This window comes from Bactrocera latifrons, unplaced genomic scaffold (genome assembly GCF_001853355.1).
Source record: "Bactrocera latifrons isolate USDA-ARS-PBARC rearing strain unplaced genomic scaffold, ASM185335v1 scaffold_105, whole genome shotgun sequence".
NCBI lineage: Eukaryota > Metazoa > Arthropoda > Insecta > Diptera > Tephritidae > Bactrocera > Bactrocera latifrons.
In genome coordinates, this window is record NW_017534464.1 from 26,453 (window position 1) to 54,000 (window position 27,548).

At 36.9% G+C, this 27,548-nt stretch overlaps 2 protein-coding genes across 3 annotated transcripts in view; both read right to left on the reverse strand.

Annotated features, from left to right (window-relative positions):
- Window positions 1-1,525: 1,525 nt before the first annotated feature.
- LOC108969428 (endoplasmic reticulum metallopeptidase 1-like) lies at window positions 1,526-15,051 on the reverse strand. 2 transcript variants are annotated; one of them, XM_018934142.1, is made up of 13 exons: window positions 14,979-15,051; window positions 7,186-7,687; window positions 6,924-7,098; window positions 6,781-6,865; window positions 5,225-5,345; window positions 4,999-5,153; window positions 4,542-4,925; window positions 4,298-4,478; window positions 4,044-4,228; window positions 3,829-3,972; window positions 3,654-3,756; window positions 1,816-2,198; window positions 1,526-1,757 (listed from the first exon to the last, which is right to left on the reverse strand). In XM_018934142.1, exons 2-13 carry the CDS (start codon window positions 7,661-7,663, stop codon window positions 1,590-1,592), a joined length of 2,562 nt encoding a protein of 853 aa, XP_018789687.1. In that variant the 5' UTR covers window positions 7,664-7,687; window positions 14,979-15,051; the 3' UTR covers window positions 1,526-1,589. The 2 variants fall into 2 exon arrangements, with proteins under 2 accessions (XP_018789687.1, XP_018789679.1); XM_018934134.1 differs by lacking the exon at window positions 14,979-15,051 and adding an exon at window positions 9,909-9,932.
- A 5,380-nt stretch (window positions 15,052-20,431) lies between these two features.
- LOC108969632 (endoplasmic reticulum metallopeptidase 1-like) overlaps window positions 20,432-27,548 on the reverse strand; it is an 8,779-nt gene continuing 1,662 nt past the window's right edge. Inside the window, exons 2-12 of the mRNA XM_018934476.1 lie at window positions 26,316-26,944; window positions 26,053-26,255; window positions 25,822-25,976; window positions 24,399-24,788; window positions 24,149-24,329; window positions 23,907-24,091; window positions 23,697-23,840; window positions 23,537-23,636; window positions 21,242-21,323; window positions 20,875-21,175; window positions 20,432-20,818 (exon numbers count right to left, since the gene is read on the reverse strand). Coding sequence (XP_018790021.1) covers window positions 20,651-20,818; window positions 20,875-21,175; window positions 21,242-21,323; window positions 23,537-23,636; window positions 23,697-23,840; window positions 23,907-24,091; window positions 24,149-24,329; window positions 24,399-24,788; window positions 25,822-25,976; window positions 26,053-26,255; window positions 26,316-26,944 — 2,538 coding nt within the window. The 3' untranslated portion in view covers window positions 20,432-20,650. The remainder of the gene's footprint in view (window positions 20,819-20,874; window positions 21,176-21,241; window positions 21,324-23,536; window positions 23,637-23,696; window positions 23,841-23,906; window positions 24,092-24,148; window positions 24,330-24,398; window positions 24,789-25,821; window positions 25,977-26,052; window positions 26,256-26,315; window positions 26,945-27,548) is intronic.

Here is a 27,548-nt window from a genome sequence, read left to right on the forward strand (position 1 = left end):
CCGAGACAAGCAAAGTCCTACACTTTTTCAAATTCACCACAAGACCAAACTTTTCTAGTCTGGAAAAGGCAGCGTAGGCGGTGGAAGCTTACGATGTCAATGTCGGCTGAGTGCCTCAGTAGCATCGTCCTTCACAGTGATTTATCAACAAGCGGTGCTTAGCACATTTTCCAGCAGTACATTACACTTTGATTAAAACGTGTTCTGGTATCGAACGTCTTGAAGAGGCCTTTCCGGATCTCTCGAATTTTCTTTCGAGTATTCGTAACGCCGTCTCATAAGATGTTGTTATCGTCTATGTCCCTGCATCATATATCTGGACGCGGTTTATGAGTGACTTGTAGAGTTTGGCCTTTGTTCGTCGAGAGAGGACTTTACTTTTCAATTGACTATTCAGGACTTTACTTACCAATTGACTACTCAGTCCGAAGTACCTGTTGGAAAGAGTTTTCTGTSTTGGATTTCAAGACTGACGTTGTTGTTAACACTGATTCCAAGTTAGGYGAATTCATCTACGTCTTCGATGTGGGAGCCAAGTCGCGAGTGCGACGATTGTTTGTTTGATTACAGAAGATATTTCGTCTTGCCCTCGTTTACTACCAGGCCCACTTGCTTCGCTTTCTTATCTGTTCTGGAGAAAACAGAACTAACGGCGCAGTTGTCGGGGACTGTGATGTCGATATCATCGGCATACGCCAGCATCTGTACACTTTTATAGAATATTATACCTGCTCGATTAAGCTCTGCAGCTCGAAATATTATTGTTCTGGAGGATGGAGTCTTGTGTAGAAGTTCGTGCAAGTGAGGAAAGTTCTCTGAGTACCATTCACTTGGGAGTGGCCAGAAACGATTCTATTACACKTCSGGTCTTAGATCAARYACCCTCTGGRTAGACAAAGAACATCTSTTTGAAGGCGAGCTAAAGTGAGAAGGCGAGCCTTGTTAAAAACGCCGCTAATGAAAGAAACGGCAGGTCTCMCAGTCCGATAAAAAGCTGTTAACCGGTTTATGGTACATTACACACGCATTGGATTAAGTATTTGTATCATTAAATCATATGGGCAATTAGCCGATGGACATCTAACGGCCAATACCAGTATCAACTACGAGTCAGTATGATTTAAATATGTATGTATGAATGTATGTAAGTAGGAGTGTGCGTATCTAATAATAACCAGTATTATAACGGCTATTGTCGATTTCGCAATCTTCATGCACCGAAACTGTGTAATGGAATCCGACCGATTTTTGACGCACCTATCGAATACAAGTGGACAGAATGCTTGATGCTGCGACTTCCTTTGAGTTCCAATGATTTGCCATTTCAGTTCAAACGTATTCCGCTTCCAGTGAAAATTGCATTTGATGTGACGATCAACAGGACACAATTTGGTTTGCCAAGTTTGGAAATGCTATGTTTTTCACACGGTCAGATATACGTGGCGTGCTCACGAGTTTTAAAACCATCTTTTCTGTACACCGAAATAGAAACAAAAAARTGTGGTTTATCAAGCAACGTTACATTGAAAAAAAATTTATTGATAAATTCAACTTTCGTTTCATTTCAAAACACATAATTTTACATTTATTTAAAACATATAACGTTCATAAGAACTCGGCCATTCCATAATATATGAATAAGGTGGAAATGTCGCAAGGAACTTCTTTGTTTCTGCATCGCGTTCGTGCTCAAAGTTAATATAATGTCCGGAAATGCCTAACTGCATTAGCGGTTCCTCAAATTCACTGTTCTCCGTCTGTAATATGAAAAATGTCATTAATGTTTATATTTTTTATAAAATAAAATGCGCTTACCTTCAAATCAATGTAAAATTTGAGCGGTGTACTAATTTTGCCATATGAGAAGTATACGTGGAAAGGTGGCTCGCGTAGCAGCATATCGGCCAAGAATGACCAATCACTCACCGTTACCTTTTCAAGGGGTTGCACAAAAATGCTCATATGCGATGGCCCTTTAAGTTCGAACTCGAAACGTACAGTCTCTGTAGTAGTGTTGATRGTTTTTCTAAGAAGTGTTAGTTGGGGAACCCCGGGCAATTGAAGGGGCACTTCACGTGGTAGAAAACTGGCTTGTCGACGCGATTTCGTTGTGCGATGATTGAATATGGGCATGCCACACATCATATATTTATCACATTCGTCGCTAATGTTATACAGATCTTCCAGATCAACGTAGGCTGAGTAAGAGTATAAAGAAATACATATTATGTATTTAGGGAGTACTATACAATTAATATAGAAAAATAAATTTTTATAAAGGGGAAAAATCTTTGRCTATACCGAAGCCGATAATAGCCTTCAAAAGTACAAAATATTCCTTATTTTAATATATGCTACAGCATATAGGGAGAGGGGTGTCAGAAGAGTTTGGTTAGTGGGGCATGAAAAGAGGTGGCCAGTTTCATGCGGAGACTCATTTCTCTATTCTGAATAAGTAGGAGYTTAACCTGCTACAGTATCCAGAAGGAAGCTGCGCAAGGGTCACTCTCATTTCTCCTTTCACTGAAAGGAAGTTGGTGAAGGTGTTGATGACTCCACTATGAAATTCGAAGTCTGATCGCCGTATTGTCTGGCGGTACCGCATCAAGCATGTAATTTCAAGGATGACTTCTGGTAAAGCATCCCTGCAGGAACTATTTGGAGAGGAGTGCATTATGCTCCTTATAGAAGGCATCCTGTCCTAGTCCGTAAAGCAGTATTTTGACAAGAATGGAGTTTCTTCGTCTGCGTTCCGCAGCATTCAGGCGATCATATTGGGGCGGCGTAGTCTTGTACGGCCGATTGWCTTGTAAGTTGTCCACAACGTTTCTTTGTCCTTTCCCCATGTGCTGCCGGCTTGCSACTTGAGGATTTTGTTGCGGCTCTGTGTTTTGGCGATAGTTGCGGTATGAGGGGTGTAGGAGTATACACTGTCAAAAGTCACACCTAACATTTTAAGATTATTGACAGTCGAACTCTTGACGCCATCTGCAATATTAAGGTCAAGTCTGTACTCCTTCGTCCAGTTTGTAARTATAATCGCTGTGGATTTAGTTCATGATCCATCTCTTTAGTCCTGGAGGGAGCACAGTTTTTTCGATGTCCTGCAGTAGAGTTGTGTGACGGACTGAAGAAGGCTTTTGACAAGTTCAACGCTACGAGAATTATTCTCTCGAAGGGTGGGGTCTATTTGAAGAGTGGTCAGTGACAGCTTGAGGACCTTGGTGAGGCAGCTTACTCCTGTCGAGCTTAGATGCTTTAGCATCAGTATGGTGATTCGATAAGGCCAATGGATTTGGATGATTTCGCTCCATTGATGACACTCTGAACCTCCCCATCAGTGAAAGTAAGTAGTGCGCAGCTGTCGAATAACACATCGTTTGGTTTTGGAATTTCAACTTGGTCATCAAGTCTTTTCGGAATTGACAAAGCCTTGACAGTAGTTCAAAGCTAATTCACACCGTTGGAGAGGTTACAGGACTTCAAGTGCTCTATCCATTTCGTCCGCTTGTATTGGTTTACCATTTATCGAATCTCAAATTTGAGATCCCTTATTCGGGGATCACAGGGATCAGCATGGCCTTACCTTGGTCTCCAACGTTTCGTTCTAGGTGTTAAAAAAGGTATAATTAAATTTTTATATATCTACTTACGTGCGAAAGGAAGTTCTTTCCGTCTGTCTTGGAAATCAAACAGATAACCMGACTCGTTGCGACTAACCGTGCCATCGTATTCATAGAACACACGTCGCACTTCCTGAATTAAAAATAAAATCAGATATTGATCCACACCGGGGTTAGGTGGTTATATGTGTTTATGTGATCTTACTTGCAAATTGACTCGCTGCACGTTGGTTGCTGGCCGATAKGGAAATCCGATCTGTGTAATTGCAATCAAGGCAATAACAAGTGTAACAGCCGGCAGAATAAGGAAAACCAACTTCGGACGATTGAAAATATTGAGTAGCGGAATCTGAAATACATTAAATAGAAAAATTTAATAAAAATATAGAATAAAGGACAATAAAAACTGTAGAAACTCACCAAATAGCCCATAGATAACATAGTTCCCAAAACAGAAATGATTGCAATATATAAATCCGGATTACTTGAGCTACCAAATCGACCCATCATTGGCATTATAGAGCACGTCAGTGCATAAAACAGATAGGTGAAGTAGAGGAAGGGTATAATTTGGCATAACATGACGAAGATTGACCAGTAATAGGCTGTATGCGAGATATATACGAGGAGGAATATGTAAAGTATACATAGAAATTGTTAATCAACCGGGTTACCTTGTTTATGCAGCGTTGTCACCATGTTTATGACCAAGGATATGGCATGGAAAAGTAGTGGAATCATTAGGAAGTACGAACTGCGTATGCTCGAATAAGTTAGAAGAATACAAAGTATAGACAAGATCAATGTGTGCGCATGATCGACCATTTGCAGGCGATACGGTTGTGATACTTTATCCTTTAGGAAAGTAGGAAAGAGGAAAATGAATTATAGAATTAATTAAAAAATTTCTTCACTCACATTACGACTTATGCTCAAATATAGCAGTGTGGGCGCACTCAAGCCCATGAGCATAGGACAGATGTATAGGCCAAAAACAAGCCACTTGCTGGTGAACCATGTCATCGAACGATCAGCGCTATCGAAAATCGTCGCCATAAGTAGCGGCAATGCGATGGCCAAAATCCAACCAATCAAATGTAGTACGAATATAAGTGAGAATAGACGCAGAGTRTAGCCGATGGAAACGAAAGAATCAGCTGCCATCAGGTACATAGAAATGCCTATGACTAGTACAGCGCTCACAGAGACGCAKGTATTGAGAATTCTTCCAGTAGATTCGGTATAGGAGACAACGAAATAACCGAAGAAGTCGTAGAAAACCATGTGACCCTCGGCGTGGCGCTGAGTATGGTAAGGAAAATCAAATAATATATACATGTTTGTTTCGTTGATTTTATCATTTATCTTTACTTACAGATGGATCTTTTAATATTGAGCTATTGGTGAAAGTACGCACCAAGCCCAGTATGTTATTGCCTGTAGTCTGCAGTGTTCCACGTGGTATAACGCTGATGCCATCAAATTTCGTATGATACACATAACCATTATATGAGTGTGCCATGTCGAGTCCTGTTTGARTTCGCATAAAAAAATCCCTAAGATTTGCATCAATGCTTTTCCTTATGCTTGGCTGCACTTACCTGGTACTTTACCGAAATCGCRAAAGTTTCTGAAATCCGTATCCGAAGGTATTAAACCGGATTGGAATATTTCCTCGGCGAATGTGGACGCGAATGAGCGCTTAACACTTTTACGGTAAATCTGTGGAAGAGTAAATTAATTAAAATATGCCCCTGGAATTATTTAAAATTGTTCAAAGTTCTTTAAAAACAAAATTTCCCACTAATTCKAATGTTAAATCAAATTTCATATTATTTTTCTTATTTTAGTTAGCTTTTAGCTGAACGCCTTTGCAAAGTTCAAATATATTTGTAAAGCTATTCTTTGAAAAGCTTTTATGTGGTATTTAAGTCTCTTTCAGACTCAGATTACTTTGTCCAGCTTTCAGCTTATATTCTTCTGAAGCCTAACCTTGGAAAACTTTTTTATGGCAYCTCATTCTTTAAAAGTTCTTAGAATATGCATGCTTTCAAAGTTAGTTCTATGTATTTGATCCTCCCGTTGTCCAACCACAGGTTTGGAATTGAAGGAGCATACCCTAATCAGCTCATTCGAGGAATTAGAACGTGCTTTATTATATTCATGTTGTCGTAGAGCTCATACATTTCTTGGATCCGTTTCCTTCGGTACTCATCGCACATTAACTGTCTGTCATGAGTTGTTAACATTCATTTAATTAGATGTGTAAAGCTCAACCTTGTATATGGTATTTAAATCTTTAAAAGCTCTTGTAAAACTTAAAGAAGAGTTTTAGAAAGATTTCATCTGATTCAGCTTTTCACTGGAAGTATGRAATATATGTTAGAAAGTAATACATCTCTACATACACGTTAACGCCAGGTCTTACATTCCGATAAAAATCTGTTAACTGTTTATAGTATATTACACGCTCATTATATTAAGTATGGGCAATTAAGCCGATATAAATGTGTATGTATGATTATAATGTGTGCTTATCTAATCATAAATACTATTATAACGGCTTTTGTCAAAAGTTGTAGGCGGTGCGTACTTCTTTATCGTTTGCGAAGACCATAAAGTGCTCAATTAATTTATGAAGTAAGTGTGCCATTAAAATGCAAAATCGCTTAGATGCTCTCGGGAATACGAATTGTGTACTTGATTGTACAAACAATGCTCAGCAATAATTACGGCGTTGATGAAAGATAAAAGCTGTGCTAACCCCACGCAAACTCGCCGACTCATATCCGTATAACAGTTGTTATAACTGTATKTATGCGAACCGATGTATTTTAGCGGAACTATTTGTGTTGAGATTTTTTGCGGTAAGTGTTCTGCCCCAGTCTTATCGGCGTGGASAGATAGTTGGATATACAAACTCCAAGATGACAGAGTTTTTCGTGAAGAAGTTCAAATAAAATCATAACATTGTTTATCGATCTATTGCGCCGAGTACCGACTAGGCAAATATATACATACTCACTTATCTTAAGGAAGAAACTTTGAGATKTGCGTCATAAGTTCAAGGTTAGAGCTAGTTTTGTGTATAATTTTTTTCGATTCTTTATAGCGCCTACAAATCGTTATCAATGTAATAGTTTCTATAGYGACTTACATCCATCAACCACGGATGATTTGGACCGGATTGAAAGAGAACCTCACGATTGCCGCTACCCGCTGAATCCAAATTAATAAGAGCCCTGGGAAATTCCATAAATTAATACGCAATCTTTCGTAATTCTTCAATCTTCAACTTACTTGCAATTCTTGGCCCACTTGTGTTGCGTTATGAAGCCATGTGAAGCCTGCAGAGGATTCTCTTCGGCACCATTAAATAGAAATATGATGGGATGGTGAAAAGGTGTACGTGTAGTGGCGATTACGCGTAATGTCTCGAGCATTATGACAACCATAGCACCATCATCACCGGTACCTGTCAATTTATTGATGTATTTAGAAAGGGTTTCTATAACCTGCAATCAATTCCTCGCTCTCTTTTTGCACTGTCTTATACACTTACCTGGACTGCCGGGTTTTGAATCGAAATGACTATTAATCAGTAGATATGATTCGCTCGTGCTTGCTTTCGTCCTGAAACGTACAACAACATTTTGTACACCCTGATACATATTCACCATAGTCCAGTGTATATATGCACCCGAAACGACTTGCACATCTATKTCCATTTCGAAGAGATCAGTGTGCATAACATCTCTTATAGCTTCCAATTGTTCCAGTAGTAATTCTACTGTGTCGTTTTCATTTGCATGACTTCCCACCACTTTCGGTCCGATTCTATCGAATTTGATAAGTATATGTTCAGCACGTTCTGCTATAAAGCTGTTGGGATTGGACTTTTCATTTGTAATGGTAAGTCCAGTGGGTAGCGACAAGAAAACTGGTATAACGACAGCGAATATGAGCACAAGCCAGAATATCAGAAAAGCTGGCGCTAAGTACCATGGCACCTTCGAGGTTGGTTTTTTGTGGTAAGTCATTTCCTTCTCTTCATCGGGTGCAACCTGGTGAAAATTAAAGAAGGTGTATAATTTATAGTAATTTGTTAGCATATTTTAAAGGAAAAATCTGAAAATATTAAACTGTTGTCAATCCTTATTCCAAAGAATGTTAATAATTAAGTAATCTTTGGCTGTAGCTCTCATAGTAAGAGTAATTAAAGGCCAAACTATCGGATATAAATGGAATTTTAGGACTTGGAAGAACCTTTAACTATTCGTTACTTTTTTGCAAAGCYAAATATCATTATCTTCGAAGAAGAAAACCTTTAAAGTGTGGATTTGATATGATTTGTTATAAAACTACTACCTTCGGCCGATTGTGAAGTTTTTTCTATAATTGGATTACGAATTGAATGTGGTTTTACTAGTATTTGGGTAAAGATGTCTCGATTTGTGTTTTTATATGACTTGACTTGACTTTTCTATCAATATTAGGATATTACACAGACGTTTACAAATACTTTAATATGAATCTTTATTATTGCCTTCATATAGGCTTCTGCGTATGTCAACTCTTGAACCAATTTTCTATGCACTTGTTTTAAGCATCGGCTGGGATATCCTTCCGAGCCTTCAGCAGCTCCATTCGCTACATATTTATATAGTTTGAAATATCTATAGTCGAAAAAGACCTTTCGTATTTCTAATCAAACTTCAACTTAGTTTTTTTATATTTATAATGAGCTTTAATGAACCAAATATGTATGTACCATTTTGGTCGATCCCATTTTGCCATTTATCTGCTAGAGACATTACCCCATCAGTGTGAAACTTTTGTAGTTTCTGGGCGAAAAACTCCGACAAATAATTTATCTCATTAAGATTTCTGCACTGACAGAAACAAATGGTAATCCGAAGCCCTTCCTGTTGATCAGTTCTGGTCTATTTTGTTGATAGTAAAATGTAGAATCAATCGTTTGGTCAGGMTGGAGCAATTCATAGTGGATAACTCCTTTTCCATCCCACCAAATACTCAGCATAACTTTTCGAGGCGTCAAACTTGGCTTTGCGACCATATGTTGAGCTTCACCACGCCTGGACCTTGACCCAAACATCGAAAATCTTTTGGTAGGCAGTTTTTTTTTTAATTTTTAGCGAAGTCATTGCTGCTTAAGTGGCAGTCCTGGCTAATATTTTCCATAATTTCTTCGACTTTTTCTACTTCACAAATTTCAGTGKTGGCTTGCGTGGCATTCTTCTCTTTGTTTCTTCACTGTAACTTTTTTTCAACTTCCCCGAGTTTAATTTTTTAAGCTTAAAATCTCACTTTTCCAACACTTTGTGGTATGATACAATCGATACACTGGTACACTGGAGATATACGACTGCAACGACATCTATYAACAAAATACGAAAAGACTTTTTCGCCATGCTTCATACCCAAATCATTAATCAAAATGTGATGAATCGATTCATAAGAGTTATTGAGATCCTCTGCTATCTCTCTTTCTTGAACCGTTTCGAAGTTATCGTCATTAATATATAGAGGTGGAGGGAAGACTCGCTTGTAGCATGTTTTTGATGACCTCACGTCCTTCAACAAGAGTACTTTTGGCACTTAAATACTTGTGTTTGTGATTAAGAACATTCTCTAAAACAGTTTTGCAACATTTTTTACAATGTAGTGGCCATGATTCCCTTGGAAACACAAGATTCCAAAAAAAAGGTGAATTTTGTTATGCAGAGTAAATCTTCGTAACAAACTTTTCGCGTCGTAAGCAAACAACTATTAAAACACAGTGATTGACATATAAAGATCAAACTTCAGATGAATATCAAAAAATATAACAATATACGAAAAAAAAAYTTTTTCGATTCAGTCCGACTTGAATTTGATCGAAAGGTATTTKGGGCCAATATTGCGTACTACTCCTTGATAACTTCCCGAAAAATTTATTGCACAGAAGTCCTGTATTATGAAAGGTGAAAGGTGATGGTTAATGACAGATGTCAAAAATGCTGTTATAATAACTCCGTAGTGTGGTACTTGTTATATATTAATAGGCTGGAATTTTTGTAATTCCGTTCAACAACGAACCAAAAATATGTTAATATTTCTATCACGTCCTTAGACTGCTCAATGTCACATCAGAAAAACGTTTAATTCTTATGATTTATTCTTTACTAAGTATCGGACCCAAATACCCTTTTCTTTTTACCGGTATTTTGTCTTATTAAATCAATTTAAAAAAAAAAGATTGTTCTTTTAAGTTTCCTTACTCACTTTCTTCACTTCTTCCTCTGACATTTTGCTATTCACTTTCCCTAATGCCGATTTGTTCCCGATGGTTAGAGAGTATTTTTTGATATGTAAGTGCAGACTGAAATCAGGCTGATATTTAAACAAATCTTCGCTACGCATTAGAATGTAAGGCTAGTGATTTTATTTCGCAAAAGAAAAAAAATCAAAAAGGTTAACGGAGTTTAGATAAAAAAATGATAAGCAAATGTAGTATATTTACCATACGTTTGCCAAATTGCTTGGTACTTTTGCACAGCATATATGGTATGTARCTATATACTTCGATCTGCGTGACAACTGTCGAAAATTATTTTTGTTACTTAGCTTAGTGCTTTGTGAGCTTTATGGTGTCTTTCCTTATTTAATTCAATTTAGGATAAACAAACAAAAAATTCTCAATGAAGTTAGACTTAGTTTGGGTTTTGAATATATTTTTTGCAAAATCTAACAAACTGAAGAAAATAGAAATATAGAAGCGCTTAAGCAAAGGTTTTCCTTAAAAAGATTATAGAACTMTTAGTTTCAAGCTCTGCATCAAATTTTATGCTTTCATTTCGGTACAATGAATTTYGAACTTTCTGGGAGATATCTTTTAAAAGAAGACTTCGATAACAACGAATAGCCTTCAAAAATACAGAAGGTGACATACAAAAGCTTGACTCCGCTATTTCAGCTTGAGTGGCAGTTATATGATATAGTGCTCCGATCTGAATACTTTGTCCGGATATTGCATTATGGCCGTAGACCATTTTGCTTATAAAGTAAAATTTAATAAATKATTTTTAGAAAATTAACTATTTATTTAGCCCATCTTTTTGCCTTTTCCGTCTAAACTACGAAATTTTCACCTTGAATTTCGCGTATTTATCGTTTGGTATATAAATCTTTATTTCCAATTTATGGCCACATCCTATAAAATGTAAATATGTTAATAACCTTGACCAAATGGCGATATCGTGTGTTTTCTTTTTATTATTCTTTTAATCAAACCTAGATATCCTTTATGTTGCTTGGCGTTCTGATTATGTACCATATATGTATGTATATATGTATGTATGTCGAGTCAGTACTGTACTTAGCATCGCTTTTACCAATCAAGGCAATATTGACTAGACGTATGTATACCTTGTTGTTGGGTGTTGAGATATCATCATATGATATCGATAACATATGTGTAGTTGTTGTTGTATTTTATAGAATTTTATGATTASTTATTATTTTTAGTTATCATTTCTGATGTTTATTGTGTCGACAAGACGAAAAGTAATTTACAAAACTGCCTTAAAAAGTTAAGTAGCAACACCGTTGTACTTGTTACTAATTGCCAGTGTTGAAGTTTGATATAAAAATGCTAAAGTGTACTCATAATAAAGCAATGAAAGTGTAAGCAAAAAATTTTTGTATTTGTATTTTTTTGAGATGAACAAATATCAGGTGGCTTTAGGTATTGAGAGGTTAACGCAGTTTTATACWCTATAGATAATAAAACCTTAACAAATTAAAGCGGATTTTTCTTTCCTTACTCTCAGAATAAATGAAATAGAAGTTAAGCTTTATTTAGGGGTCTGGTCCAACATAATCTCCTAAACGAGATGCCGAGTAGATACAATTTGTTATTTCTATTATCTATAATTTATGCGTAGTGTTTACACATTCATTTATAATTTGTTTTGAATACCTTATTATTGCACTTTCCCGTCATAAATGTTTCTCAGACATGTTTGCTTTAGACATATAACTGATTGATCTTATCTCTATAATTGCTTTATGGTTTTAGGTTAAGATGAGTTCATTGCAATCTATATATGTAATTCACAGAAGACRACATTTCTTCAACAAAAATCTAATATTAGGTTATTGCTTGACAAAGCACAATCAACCTAGCATGTTGCCTAATATCTAATATCAATCTAATTAGTTATAAACTTAATTTTATACCCACAAGACCTTCGTTAAMGCTTAGTACTAAGCAGATAATTATTATTTATGAAAAAATATAGGTCTACAACTTTGCTTCCGCCGTTTTCCAATAGATGTCTCTAGGGTCAAGCACTGGTCGATTAAATCGAATAAATCGTYTTATATCGATCTTGGACATTTGTGTCAACATTAACCCAACAAWATATTTGTASAGRTCTGTTTGCATCCCAAACTTATTCTCAACTGAAAATATCGCATTTTGAGCCGAATTGTCGACATTTGCGGGAAATTTTGCTTTTTTTTTAATTTCAAGAAAAGTGCGGCTGAGGACGGACTTGTCCGTTACTCTACTATTACCATCTATATGACTTCTATTAGGTATTAAAAAAATATAGAATGTTTGTTAAGCAACTTGTGTTAGTTTACAAAAACATGGATCATAAAGCATTTCGTGTGGTTTTGAGGGAATAAGGGAAAACACTTTTAGACAATAAAGCCTTAACTTTACAAAAAAAAAAAAAAAAATATATATTGAAAAGCGAAAAGCGTTTGCTAAAGACCATCTCTAATAATAATTTATAATAAAAGTTTTGAATGCCGAAAAAATAAAAAAAATCCTGTAAAGCAATTGAAATAAATAAAATATTTTAATATCACTGCCCTATTCGCCGCTGCGTATGAGTAATTTTTTGAAACTTTTAATAAAATCGCATTTTTTTTATCATATTAATTGCATATTAACGGAAGTGTTGCCTCCGTCAGCTAAATATAATTTTTACAAAGTAACAACACCACTTTATATTTTTCTCTCATAAAGTTCTTATAAAAGCTTTAGAGTGGTACAAAGCCACTGTGGTACAAAGTTAAGAGATCGTCTAAAGTCTCGTTTTGAACGATCTTCGACCCTTTTAACTGATGAAAATATTAAAAATATATTAAAAAAGTGAAGGACATGACATGACATTTCTTGCTTGTCGGTTCAGATGATTTTTGGTAGATATTATGGTATGAAACGCGTTTTKGCTCAACTTGTCCCTATAAAGTTAAATTTATTTCAAAAAGAGTAYCGTAAACAGGTCTMTTTGGACCTGCTTGAATATACATACGTATACATTCATGGAGAGMTTTAAAACTCCCGCTGAGACATGGGCTTAGGAGTTTGACACTCAAACAAGTCGCAGATATAAACGAAATTCGCGGAGGAGCTGAATCCAATTTCATATTTATGGAGTGAATTATAACTGCCATCAAATAAAGTGCTTATGAAGAGTGTTTCGATAACTGCAAAAATCGCATAAATGTATTACATATAGTTTCTGGATATTGCTCTGAAGCCAACAAGATAAATATTGCTGAGAATTAATTTACAATTTGTTTTGTGTTTTATTTAAAATTTGAGGGTACTTTTTTATCACAATGTATAGTATATGTATATTTATGTATGTTAATTTTACGACTGAGTCAAAATGTTCAATGCTTATTTTACATCCAGGCTTAAAATCTATATGCCAGCATTCCCCGCACTTCTCTTGTAATAAAGCCAGACGTACATACATATTTATGATAAATACACTATATACCTAAGCACATATATTTTTGTTTCTCTCAATTATGTTTATGAACAATTTACAGTTACGTATATTGAAATTTTTAGTGCGTCATAAATCAAATCAAATTATTATAATTACGGATATACGCTCATAGCCTGTTTAAAGTTGGCATGAAGTTTGTAATACCCGAAAAGAAACGACGGAAATTCTGATGTCTATACAAATATAAGTGAACAACGTGATTAGCTGAGTCAAATTTGGCCAATCGAAATGCAATATTGTCTATACGCGGACACATCTTTTTCTTCATTAATCGAAATTGTCGAAATCGGACTACTATAGTCTATAGCTATCATACGAACTGATCGATGAAAATCAAGGAAAACTTTTTCATTTACTGAGATATCATCACATAATTRGGCACAGATTAATTTCCAAAAGAACGCTAAAATCTCTGAAGCAATTGTTTAAATTGGACTACTATAGCATATAGCTACCATACGAAGTGACCGATCAATAGCAAGTCCTTGTATGGTTAACATTTTATTTGACAAGATACCTTCACGAAATTCGGCAGTAATTACTATCCAAGATTATGCTGCAATACCGAAAAGAATTGTTCAGGTAGGAAAACTATAGCATATAGCTGTCATACGAAGTGACCGATCCAAATCAAGCCCTTGTATGGATAACTTTTTTATTTGCCAAGATACCTTCACGAAATTCGGCAGTAATTACTATCCAAGATTATGCTGCGATATCTGAAAAAATTGTTCAGATAGGATAACTATAGCATATAGCTGTCATACGAAGTGACTGATCAAAAGCAAGTCCTTGTATGGATAACTTTTTTATTTGACAAGATACCTTCACGAAATTCGGCAGTCATTACTATCCAAGATTATGCTGCAATAYCKGAAAKAATTGTTCAGATAGGATAACTATAGCATATAGCTGTCATACGAAGTGACTGATCAAAAGCAAGTCCTTGTATGGATAACTTTTTTATTTGACAAGATACCCTCATATAATTCGGCAGTAATTACTATCCAAGATTATGCTGCAGTATCCGAAAAAATTGTTCGGATAGGATAACTATAGCATATAGCTGCCATACAAACTGACCGATCGAAAGCAAGTCCTTGTAAGGATAATTTTTTTATTTGACAAGATACACTCATATAATTCTTCAGGAATTACTGTTACTTGTTCAGATAACTATAGCATATAGCTGCCATACGAAGTGACAGATGAAAATCAAGATAAAAATCGTCATAAAAGATCGTTAGCAGTTTAATCTATATATATAAATATATTTGCTATAAGAAATACACTTGTGAAGGGTATTATAGCTTAAGTTAGCTTTTTACTAGTTAGTTTTGCTTAGCTTTTATTGTTTTTATTACTATTTTTCATCTCACACTATTTACAATGCGCCTAATTGACGCTCTAACTGCTTATCAATTCAATCAATTATTCATCTTCAAGAAACACCAGATATCCAAACACGAAAWTTTATATGACCGAATAGATGTATCAACATCGTATAGATTATATAATTTTACATTACACGCCTGTTTACCTTWTTTTGAAAAAAATGCCGAAAATGCGCGTAGTTTGCATGAACGAAAAAATCACGTAGGCCGTCMCGACTCAACTGATGCTGCCACCAATGTCGCAGTGTTTTGAGAGTTAACATTTTGCACCAGCAAACAAACAAAAAAAAAAAATCAGCTTTAAGCACACACAAACATGAACAAGCGCATGGAGATCAAGCGAAAGAGGTGGATCCGTGTGCTCCCTGTGCAGCTATGCTGTACGTTTTGTTGTTGTTTTTGGCGCGCTGATAAAGTTGCGGGTGATCCGTTGTGTCAATAATAAAATCAAATCTCTGCTAATTTGTTTTCGTTTTTTTTTCAACAACAATTCTTGGCTGCCGTTTGTTTAATCAGCATGAATTTAAGCCCAAACTCTCTGTACACACACGTCGATGTGTGCGTGAGTCACGTATGTTTGTGTGTTTGCTAACATCGGTTGCTCAAGAGCACACATGCTGGTGTTTTATAATGCTTTAATCTTATCTAATACGTTTACAAAAATATAAAAATTTAAATAAAAATATGTTTTTTAGAACACTGTGCTTCAAGAACTAAAGGCGTAGGAATTATCTCTTAAGCTGCCGGTCACGGACTGAGTCGAAAGTTACACAATTGTTTCTACAGTGAGCAGTAACAAAGTGACCAAAGCTCGTATGGCTGCAGCGGGAGTGTGAGCAGTAGGCGAAAAACTAAGGCCCTTAAATGCCCTTAGTCAAATATATGTATGTATACTATGTACACATATATTATATACTTGATTTTAAATATTTGTTTGTATTATTTTCTATATATCGTACATTGTATGTTTGTTGAGAGTTTGACTGAAAGTGATTTAATTTTAGTCACTGCCCAGCGCAATTTTACGCCTCAGGGCACTCGTCATTAGCGCAGCAGCAAAAATATACCAATAATTTGTTAATACGTAAGAATTGTACGTGGGGCTTAACAAAAGTTCGCTCAAAGAAAAATATATTCTTTGAAATCGCTGAGGAGTTATCGGTGTGCTCAATAAAAKACTAGTTATTTTATAAATAGTGTTTGAGGTTTTCACAAATAAATAAAACAGAATATGTAATGTTATAGTCAAAAATATAGTGACTGATGCCCATAGATTACTGAAATTATGGAGAGAACACTTCTCCAATCTGTTGARTGACAGAGAAAGCTCAACATCAAGAGATGGTATACACGATTATCCAATCGATGACTATGGAACGGACCGTCCATTGCCCGACCATAAAGAACTTCGAATAGCAATTATCCATCTGAAGAACCACAAAGCGCCGGAGGCCGACGCAATGCCGACCGGGCTATTCAAATGATAAGAAGCATRCATCAGCTTCWTTGTAGAATATCGTCGGACGAAAGCATGCCCGACAATTGGAATTTAAGTGTGCTCTGCCCAATCCACAAAAAGGGAGACCCCACAATCAGCGCCAACTTCTGTGGGATAAGCCTCCACAACATCGCGTATAAGGTTCTATCGAGCGTATTGTGTGAAAGGTTAAAGCCCAGCGTCAACGAACTGATTGAACCTTATCAGTGTGGCTTTAGACCTGGAAAATCAACAACGGACCAGACGTTAACCATGCCTCAAACCTTAAAAAAGACCTGTGAAATAAGGATCGACACACATCACCTCTTTGTCGATTTCAAAACTGCTTTTGACAGCATGAAAAGGAGCAATCTTGTGTAAAKTGACGTTGAGCAATAYCAAAAGCTCCGTCAGGATTGGGAAGGACCTCTCCGAGCCGTTCGATACCAAACGAGGTTTCAGACAATGTGACTCCCTATCRTGCGACTTCTTCAATCCACTGCTGGGAAAAGTAATTCGAGCTGCAAAACTTAATCGAGTAGGTACAATATTCTATAAGAGTGTACTGCTGCTGGCGTAGACCGATGATATTGATACCATTGGCCTCGACTTCCGCGTCGTTAGTTCTGCTTTCTTCAGACTGGATAAGGAAGCGAAGCAAACGGGTCTGGTAGTGAACGAGAGCAAGACGAAATATCTCCTGTCATCAAACAAACAATCGTCGCACTCCCGACTYGGCTCCCAGAACACTGTTGACAATCATAACACCAACAACAATGTCAAAACTAAAACGCGAGGTAGAATAACTCTAGCCAACAGGTGCTAGTTTGGTCTGAGTAGGCAATTGAGAAGTTAASTCCTCTCTTGACGAACCAAAACAAAACTCTAAAAGTTGCTCATCATCTTCGTCCTGCTATATGGTGCAGATGCATGGACGATGACAACATCTGATAACTCGGTGTAACAAGTTTTCGAGAGAAATATTCTGCTGTAGATTTATGGTCCTTTRCGCATTGTTAATGGTGAAACCGTTAGAGAARACCTCCATTCCTTYGRAGAGATACAAAATTTCAYCACTTGTATCTATCCCTTGCTAAGTTAATMCAGTTTTACAATCCAACTGACAGGTCACTATGCAAATGCTTCTTCTATTGTTTCGTGGTTCTATATGCTTTTTGGTTTCATCTTCTTTGATATTCATCATTCTAGTGTTCGAAAGATCTTGCGAGGAACGGTTTTCTCGAATATTCTAAAAGCTTTCTCATAACGGTTCATCATCGCCCATGTTTCACCACAGTATAACAAATTTGGAATAATGAAAGATTTATAAAACGTAACGTATAACGCTCTGTTTGTCGAGTGCGGAGTCTATTTCTCAATTGCTTACTGATCCTAAAGTAGCACTTATTGCCAAGAGTTATTTTGCGCTTGATCTTCAGGCGTAGACTTATTGGCCACTGCGGTTCAGATTAGCGGCACGTTTCCAGCATTATATTGAAGAAGACGTATGTCTAACAGTCTGGTATCGAACGGCTCCGTGAGGTCTTTCCCGATTGTGACGGCTTTGAAATCAACAAAAAATAGCCCAGCGGTATTAAATCACATTATTCGCTCTGTACAGCGTCTCTGAGGCTGTGTATTATCCAGTAAATTAAACGTGGTATGAAACCGATCTACGATTGCTTGAATTACCGCCTCTGCCTCTGGACTTAGCGTGCAATACGTTTCGCGAACCAAACCATTACTTTTGATAAATTGGCACGATTTCTAAATGTTATTCCGGAAAAAATCATTCATTATAAAATGGCAACTAAACTGAGCACAAATCAAGTAAAAAAGGCAAGCTTAAAAAAAAAACACCTGTTATTTCATTCAATCTATATTTCATCAATATATGTATATATAGTGGAGTGATTTATGGCTAATTTTTAATTACATCCAAATGTAGGCAACGTTTAAAATTAATGTTTTGCTTAAGTTAAAATATGTCTGAAAAAGAAAAATATATCAAGTTCTACTCGCCTATGGCTTACGCTAGTCTGAGGTTGAAACAACTAGGCACTCATACCAACGATCAAGCGGGCGGATATTGATGGAGTAAAAATTAGAAGGGCTTTGATTTTACTAGCTTTCCTTGAGAAGCGCAAAATCATTCGCCGTAGTCAGGACAATTAATAATAACTTAATGACAGGTTCGAACTACAAGTCGGAAGGTGGTGAACTTTCCACCCAAGCTCTCGGAGTTTTTGGTGAGGCACTTTAACTGTGTGTGGCCTAAAGTTGTTCTGATGGAATACAATTCTACTCCTATTGGCCAAACTTGGCAGCTTTTAGGTGAATATTTCCTCCACAGGGGTCCAATTGTTAAYAGTACATAACCGAATTACTTATGAAAAATAGTATTTTATAGTATACTAGCTGACCCCGCAGCCGTTGTCCTGCGTGAAATTATGTGTTTTAAAATGAAAAGAAAGTTGAATTTATCAATTAATTGTTTTCAATGTAACGTTGCTTGATAAACCACATTTTTTGGTTTCTGTTTCGGTGTACAGAAAAKATGGGTTTCAAACTCGTGAGCACGCCACTTGTGAAAAACAAAGCACTTCCAAACTTGGCAAACCAAGTTGTGCGCTGTTGATCGTCACCTCAAATGCAATTTTCACTGGAAGCGGAATACGTTTGAACTGAAATGGCAAATCATTGGAAYTCAAAGGAATTCGCAGCATCAAGCATTCTGTCCACTTGTATTCGATAGGTGCCTCAAAAATCAGTCGGATTCCATTAYAYAGTTTCGGTGCATGAAGATTGCGAAACATAATAATTACAGAACCAACTTTKAAACGCAAATGATGCGGTGGCATACCAAGCCTCTACAAATAATTTCGAAATTCCACTGGATAATACAGGGCGTCGTCTTTATTGTCAAGATCGATTTGTATGAGCGCAAGTCTCCYGGAATTTGACTYTGAATCTTCCAGTTTAAATCAACAACATYGGTAGYTACGATAATTTGGCCAATGTGCGGATAAACAGTCGTGATGAGTTCAACTTTCGTGAATTGATAAGCGGTGAATGGAATTGATATAAAACCACCGGAAGGGTATCACGGATAATATCAAYCGGAATTCACCCATTTCCAATTTTTAGCGAGACGATGTAAAATGTTTTTGGCAATATTATTTTTATTCGCTGGCTTACTTCTCCAAAACTTGCACACACCGTCCCATTCACAGTTCGCAATGACTGTGAACGAAGTTGAACCGCGAACATTGATCGAAGGTAGAAACCATTGTCATTTTACGTGTGGATTGTATAAATTCGTCTTAAGGAATTAGTTGAGAACACACCTGTATGTCAATCTACTGGTTTGCCTTCCTTTCTGCGATGCACTCCCATGTCAAGATTTTTACGAATAGAGCAATGTTCTCGCAAATAGGTCACTGGCGAAAGTTAAGAAAAAACTCGTTAATGTTAATTTTGTTGCTGGCGGTGTTTTTATTGGCTGTACTGTATGCTCTGAGTTGAAATATACGCTTTGGCCATTCTCCAAATTAACTGCGAGACACACAACGGTCGGAGAACGTTCATGAATTGCAAAGGATTCCATCATTTCTAGTTTGTGTTTCCGAAAGAAAAGCACGTGGATAGTGTTTCGTGCATTTGTTGTCAGCCATACAAACCGAAAAGGGATTGTAATGTTCGAAAGGTCCATGAATCATACTGGTTTTCACCACTTTGAATAATACTGGATCTTTCTCTGCATCARGAATTTACGCAGAAATTATTTCATCAATTTGATCTGGTGTAACCACCATCCAAAGAAGAATGTGTACGTGCGGCAAAGCTCTCTTTTGTCACTCAACAGAGTACATCTAGCATCCAACAGCACCTTCAAGCATCGTAACTGTTGTTTGAAAAGTTGTGCTATGACATCGCGACGATCGATTGTTGATTGACCGCCATCCATAATTCCGCACGTTAAGGAAACCTCTTCGTAACAAATTTCAATCTGCAATTGATCACTTTGCGTGAAACTTTGGTTCAGTTGTATGAAAGTTATGAGCGTACATACATATCGGCGAYTAATTTTTATTTATATAGATTGGMTCGATAAGAAAATACTTAAGACAACTTCTTCTTATGTTCGACTTTATTTTAWATATTTTTTGTTTTAAATTGTTAACCAGTWAAGGACTGTACGAAGTATCATACTAAGCTATCAAGTCTCTGAATTGGCCATATTTATGATAATTACTTTACCTCAACTTTACCTTACTTCCACTTTATTAAGGACCTGTAGGGTAGTATATMCTAAGTTATCCAAAGCTTTAAAAATAGACTTTAAAATAGCCAACTTTCATAGCTGGAAATCCAGCTGACGCTTGCTACATAATCCGGAAAACTTTTTAAGAATTYTTCATAAATTTGAGCGCGTTGAAATTTTTGGTTTATCCAGTTACCAGCAATACCAATTTCTAAATTACCCAAGGTTCCATTATTGGTGGTGTGCTAAAAKTAGAAGCGGATAAAATTAGCACGCATGATGACTGTATCAAATAACAAACCTCTAAATCTATAAAGAATTCGAACGCCTTGTTATCTACGCCATATGWAAATGTGATAGCAAAATTCTTTCTTCCTGTGGTCAGCATTGCTTCATCAAAGGACCAATTTACGATTTTGGCCGGAGTTTTCGGTTCAATAAAAATCGCCATGTGGTCTGGACCGGTTAAAGTATAATTGTAACGTCGCGTATTGGTTGAATTCAAGACAGTTGTGGAARTAAGCTTTAGTACGGGTTTTTTGCTTGGTATAATCGGCGACTCTTTGACGGGTAGCCACAAACTGTTCGGCGAATAGAAAACGCTAAATAACAAAATWATTTCGATTAAAATTCATATTAATTAATTTTGCAAAGTATTTTTAGCTAACCTGGGCCTGTTTTGTAGACAAGTCGATGGATCGTTGCACACAATGCTGGCTTCATATATTGCACCAAAGCGATTTATCACATCTGAAATTGTAGTTKAAATGTCTAAATATATGTTGTCCCTATAAAAAAATAGTTGCTTTTAAGAACTTTGCGTCCAGTAATAACTGCTAAAGTTGTCTAGAAATCATTACATATTGTCAGTAGTGCACTGCGATTTTTACAATGGATAAAAATATCGAACAAAGAATTTGTCTCAAATTTTGTATTCCTGACCAAATTTCGTGTGCGGAATCGTTACGAATGTTGGAAAAGGCTTACGGTAATTCAGTTTTATCAAAAACACAAGCCTACGAGTAGTACAAAGGCTTGAAAGAGGGTCAAGAGATCGTTGAATCGACCTCTTCCAATGATAAAAACTTAAAAAAGTGAATGATGTGGTGCTCATCAGGCAAGAYGTTAGAGAGATGGTATTTCTCCCGAGTCCGTTCGAATGATTTTGATGCATATTTTGAGCATGAAACGCGTTCTTGCTCGACTCGTCCCTATAAATATATTTCGAATGATAAGTTCAGAGAAGACGGAACCTTTCGACCTTGTACGTATTTTATTCTAAGTTTAATATAAAGTGCGATCTCAATAAGAGCCAAATTTTCAGTTGTTCTTTCGAACGAAGTGGCGCCTAATTTTCCTCCACTTATGAGCTTATGGTTCCATTCGGTCTAGGTCAGACGCTATGTTTTTATGATCACAGGGAAATTCTCGTCTCGCTCTCATTCACCAGTTGATCCATCCGCTTTGCCCTTAAACAATTTAGATATTTGGTTGCAGTGTCAAAATATTTCTTCTGAAATACATTATTAAGCGGCTCGAAAATGCTCTGTCAAATTATAACAGCTATTTAGGATTGTTCAAGGTCATTTTATGTAGTCACAATGTCTTTGGGATATTCGACAAAGTTAATTGTTGTCTAAAGCCGCAATATTATTTTCCTATCAGTTAGGTTATTGAGCAGTTCAGTCAATGCGCTCGAAACCTTACAGGTACACTTGGTATGTTTATTTAGAAAACTTAAAAATTTTATCTACGCAACTCGGACTGACGTATGGAACGACTTGGCACATTTTACGTCGAGATYTTAAATTAAAAGCGTACAAGAAGCGTGTGCAAGAACCGAAACCGCTCAATCTTCCCAAGCGACTTCGTTTTGTTTAATGGGCTCTTGAAAAGTTTAAAGAAAATCCGACGTATTTGAGAAAAATTTTGTTCAACGATAAGGTTCATTTTTGGCTCAATGGGAAAGTAAATAAACAATATTACCACATTTGATGCGAAGAGCAATCTAAAGAGATCCAAAAACTGAATTTTGCATCCAGAAAAAACAACGGTTTGGTGTGGGTTTTGGGTGCTGTGGAATTATCAGTTCAAATTACTTCAAAAATGATGCCGGTAAGAAAGTAACCATCAGTGGCGACCATTATCGCATCAAGATAACCAATTTTGACTGAAATTGAAGCTTGTGGTCTCTGCGACATTTGCTTTAAACAAGACGTAGCCACTTCCCACACATCGTATMAGTTAATGGACTTAATGAGAGACGACTTCGGTGACCAGATTATTTTACATTTTGGGCCGTTCGATTGGCGACCATGATTCTGTGAAATCACTCTGTTATACTTCTTCCTGTGGGGATATGTAAAGTCTAAAGTCTATGCAGATGCTTCGATTTAGACCTTGGAGGAGAACATCACGCCTGCCATTCGCCAGTTAACAATCGAAATGTTTGAACGAGACATTGGACTCAACGGATGGACCAACTGGGACGCAGGCGAGGCCAACATTTAAAGGAGATAATCTTTAGAATATAAATGTCAAAGAATGTTCTTCCGAATGACAATAAATATTGCCCATTAAATTTGAAGTTTTTGTGCTTTTTCTTTAAAAGAGTAGGGAACCTCAAAATACATTACTCTTTATAACATATAGCTGTCATACAAACTGACCGAGTTSTTGTATGGAGACTTTGTTTTGTGAAGTGTATTACAGCTTCGCTAAAACGTTATTTTTAGCGCTATTTAACGCTTTCCCTTGTCTCTATTGGTAAATAATTCATTTTGAAATACGCTATGATTTTATGATATAAAAAGTTAGAGACTACTAAAGTTAACATTTTCGGTTAAGTACAATCTTCCAGCCTTTTAACCGCTTTTTTGTTAGTACAACCAATGATTTTGATAATAACAAGGACCTCGAATATTTGTTTTTAACTTATTCTTACCGCTTCCGGAACATCTTACCTTCCGCTGTCTCAATATGTCGATCTTGTTGATAGACATAAATCGCCGACTCATTGATGCGTGTACTGCCATCGAGGTTATGATTTATTTGATTTGTGTGCTGGTTTACAAATAAACCGTTAGTTTGTTTATTCGACTAAGAACTATTGTCGAAACTTACCTGAATTGAATAACGCTGTGGTGCTAATTGTGGAGTATAGGGTGCGCCTATCGGGGTGGCAGCTAATATTATGAAAACTACAGTGACAGCCAAAAAGCAAGTTATGATTGAACGTGCCTTGCGAAACAAAAAATACAGTGGTATCTGGCAAAGGCATAAAAATAAAAATTTGTTTAGGAAATGTGTATAGATAATTCATATTTGCCTTACCAAAAATCCACTGCATAAAATCGTAATTAAAATGGCAACCAAGGAAATTACTAAATCCGGATTGGTCGAACTGCCATTGCGCCCACTTACCGGTATTAATATGAAAAATAAATACTCCGCAACATATGTAAAATACATGAACGGCATTATTTGACTCATTATAATGGGAATGGCAAACCAATGACCTGCGTGACACGAGAATATCAAGTCAGTGTACCAACACTACAACTAACTGTACTTACCGTTATAATGCAGTTGTGTTATTAAATTAATAATCAAAGCTGCTGCATAAAACAGCACCGGCAACATGCACATATAAGCCGAACGAATATTCAAAAAGGTTAAAGTGATCGTTAAAATAATTAGCAGCAGACAATGTGAGTGCATGAATAACTGTATGCGAAAATTCAAATTTAGCACGTGCTGGAAAAGATAAACATTCCACAAAAATCAATAAAAGCGCTGGTAAACACAATAACGGTGTTAACTTACTTTCTTTGTACTTTCCAGGAATATTGCGGGGCAAATGCCCAAAGCGAAAAATGCTGGACAAAAGTAAAGGCCGCATATTAACCAATTTGCAGAGAACCACGACATGGAACACCCTATAATATCCATGAAGTAGGCGATAAGTAACGGTATGCCAGCAGCCAATGCGAGTGAGAGTATTTGTATGATTAGTGTGTGTAGGCAATACTTGGTGAATGGGAGGCTGCTTTGATTTGATTTCGTTGCAATAAAGTAAAGTGAAATTGTGATCGCAAGCAAAGCGGCCGCACATACAACCAGATTGATGATAATGCTGGTGTTCAGCGTATAAGAAAGCACAAACCAGCCGAGGAAATCGTAGAAAATTAAATATTCAGGTTGGTAGTTACTAGTCTGAGGAATAAAAATATAGTAAAAATATTAATAATGCTCTGTACTATTTACATACTCACGAAGGAGTTTCGAAAATATTTGTTTCGATTTTTGGTCGAGAGGGGAAGTTTAAAATTCTTAATTAAAAATTTAAAACTCGAAAACAGGATTTTAAAACTCGTGATTGCAATTTGACTACTCAAACTCTTCAGCGGAGATGAATTAGAAAATTTAAAGCTTCTGACTTTAAAATGCATAAGCGTAAGTTTAAAACTCGTAAATGGCATTTTAAAGCGTGTAGTGAACGAGAGAAAGACGAAATATCTCATCTCATCAAGCAAACCGTCGTCGCACTCGCGACTAGGCACCCACGTCACTGTTGACAGTCATTACTTCGAAATCGTAGATAACTTTGTCTATCTTGGAACGTCAGCCTCGAAATCCAACGCAAAATACATAACTCCTGCCAACAGGTGTCACTTCGGACTGAGTAGCCAATTGAGAAGTAAAGTCCTCTCTCGACGAACAAAGACCAAACTCAATAAGTCACTCATTATTCCCGTCTTGCTTATGGTGCAGAGGCATGAACGATGACAACATCTGATGAGTCGACGTTACGAGATTTCGAGAGAAAGGTTCTGCGAARGTCTTACGTTCCTTTGCCCGTTGGATACGGCGAATATCGCATTCAATGGAACGATGAGCTTTACGACGACGTTGATATAGTTCAGCGAATTAAAAGACAGACTACGCTGGCAAGATCATGTTATCCGAATGAACGAAAACACTCCAGCTCCGAAAGTTTCGMTACAGTATCCGCCGAGGGAAKCAGAGGCAGGGAAAGACCTCCACTCCGTTGGAAAGACCAGGTRGAGAAGSACCAGGTTTCTCTTGGAATCTGCAATTGCCGCCACATTGCGAAAGGAAGAAACRACTTGCGCGCTGTTGTTAACTCGACTSTACCCGCGTAGGCGGTGTCAACGCCAGTAGAGAAGAAGAAAATTAGACCAGAATTTCGAAACTCCAGCTTTTGAATCAGAACATGCTTACTTACCATATTATATCTCATTTCAGGAGCATTGCCGATAGATTTCACTAAACTTAACACATTATCGCCAGTGTTTTGCAGTGAGGCTTTCGGAAAAACACTAAAGCTATCGAATTCCGTATGGTAAACGTAACCGTTATAAGCATAAGCCAAATCAAGACCTGTAAAAATTACAAAAATATACTTATGTGGAATGTAAATATTTATAAATCATGACAATCATGGATGCACACCAACCCTGCATACCACCATAGTTTCTAAAAACTCGGAAATCTGTTTCAGATGGAATTAAATTGTAYTGAAAGAGTTCCTCAGCTAGGACATTGGTGAACGGATGTGGCACACGGCTATAGTAGTTGATAAGCCAAGGGCTATTAGCAGCTGTACGAAATAGTAGTTCACGACCACCCGAACCAGCGGCGTCCAAGTTGATCACAACCCTTTGAAAAAATTTGTATCAATTAAGATATGTACTATATACTTCCTTTTATGGCTCAGACTTGCAGTTTTTTGCCCATTTGTGTTGTCGAACAAAACCGAGCGATGCATAGAGTGACTCCTCCTCAGCGCCATTGAATAAAAACACTATTGGATGTTCAAGTGGTCCATTGGATGTTGCCAGTATACGTAGTAACTCCATCATAACGGATACCATTGCGCCATCATCACTTGCACCGGGRCTTGTTGGTTTGGTATCAAAATGTGCATTTATCAGTAAATAGTTTGGACTCCTGCTGGTTTTGGCACTCAGTTTGACCATCACATTTTGTACGCTCTGGTACAAACGTGTGGCTGAGTATTGRCCTGAGACCACTTGCTTATCTACCTCAAAATCAAAGTAATCACTCTTTTGTTTTTCGATTTCACGAATTTCATCCATAAGTAATTTCACCGCTTGCACTTCATTTGCCTCACTGCCGACTACTCTAGGTCCGAGACTAGTTAGTTTAAAGAGGAAGTCCTCAGCTCGTTCAGCAATAAATTCGCCTGTGTGTTTTGCTGCATCCTTATGTGTGAGTGGTGTGGGTAAGCGGTATACCTGTTGGACTACTATTGCCGCATAGAGTATTATCCAGAAWGCAGTGAAGCAAGCCGCATAATACCAGTTGAGTTTTTGATTTCGCCAGAGCTAAAAATTAATTTTCATATAAAGTTAAAAAATAGTTGTCGGATGAAAAAAAAAAAACGCAATAATTTTCCTTTTTGATAAATATTTGATTAATAATATTTAGAGATCGATATATACTATGGAAATAATAGGCTATAGCTACCCAAGCAGAGCTCATCGATCACAATCGGCGATTCTTATRTCAGTCGAGTCTCCATAATTAGAACGGTCCAAGATTTGTATACGGCTGATTAGCAACTCGGMAACATTTCTCAAAAATATTTGGTGATAGTTTTTTTTTTACCGTTACGACAACAATAAAAATTAGAACGCTGAAACCAGAGAGGTAAAGGTYGTAAATTTTTTTCCAACTGCTCTAGAAGACTGCTTTTGGATCTCCCATGTATAAGAAAATGCGGTAATTATTTATATATAAGGTCTACTCCGTAATCGAGCAGAAGATCTCCAACCGATAGTACGGAAAGTAACATCCTTATAAATCCAATCATTTTCAGTTCTTCAAATGCAGTAGGCGACGAGTCACCTATTATTTGTCAGGCAAAATGTTGCGAGAGATTCGGCATTCATAAACCTGTGTTATTGCTGTTGTAACGGTTACTCGTTA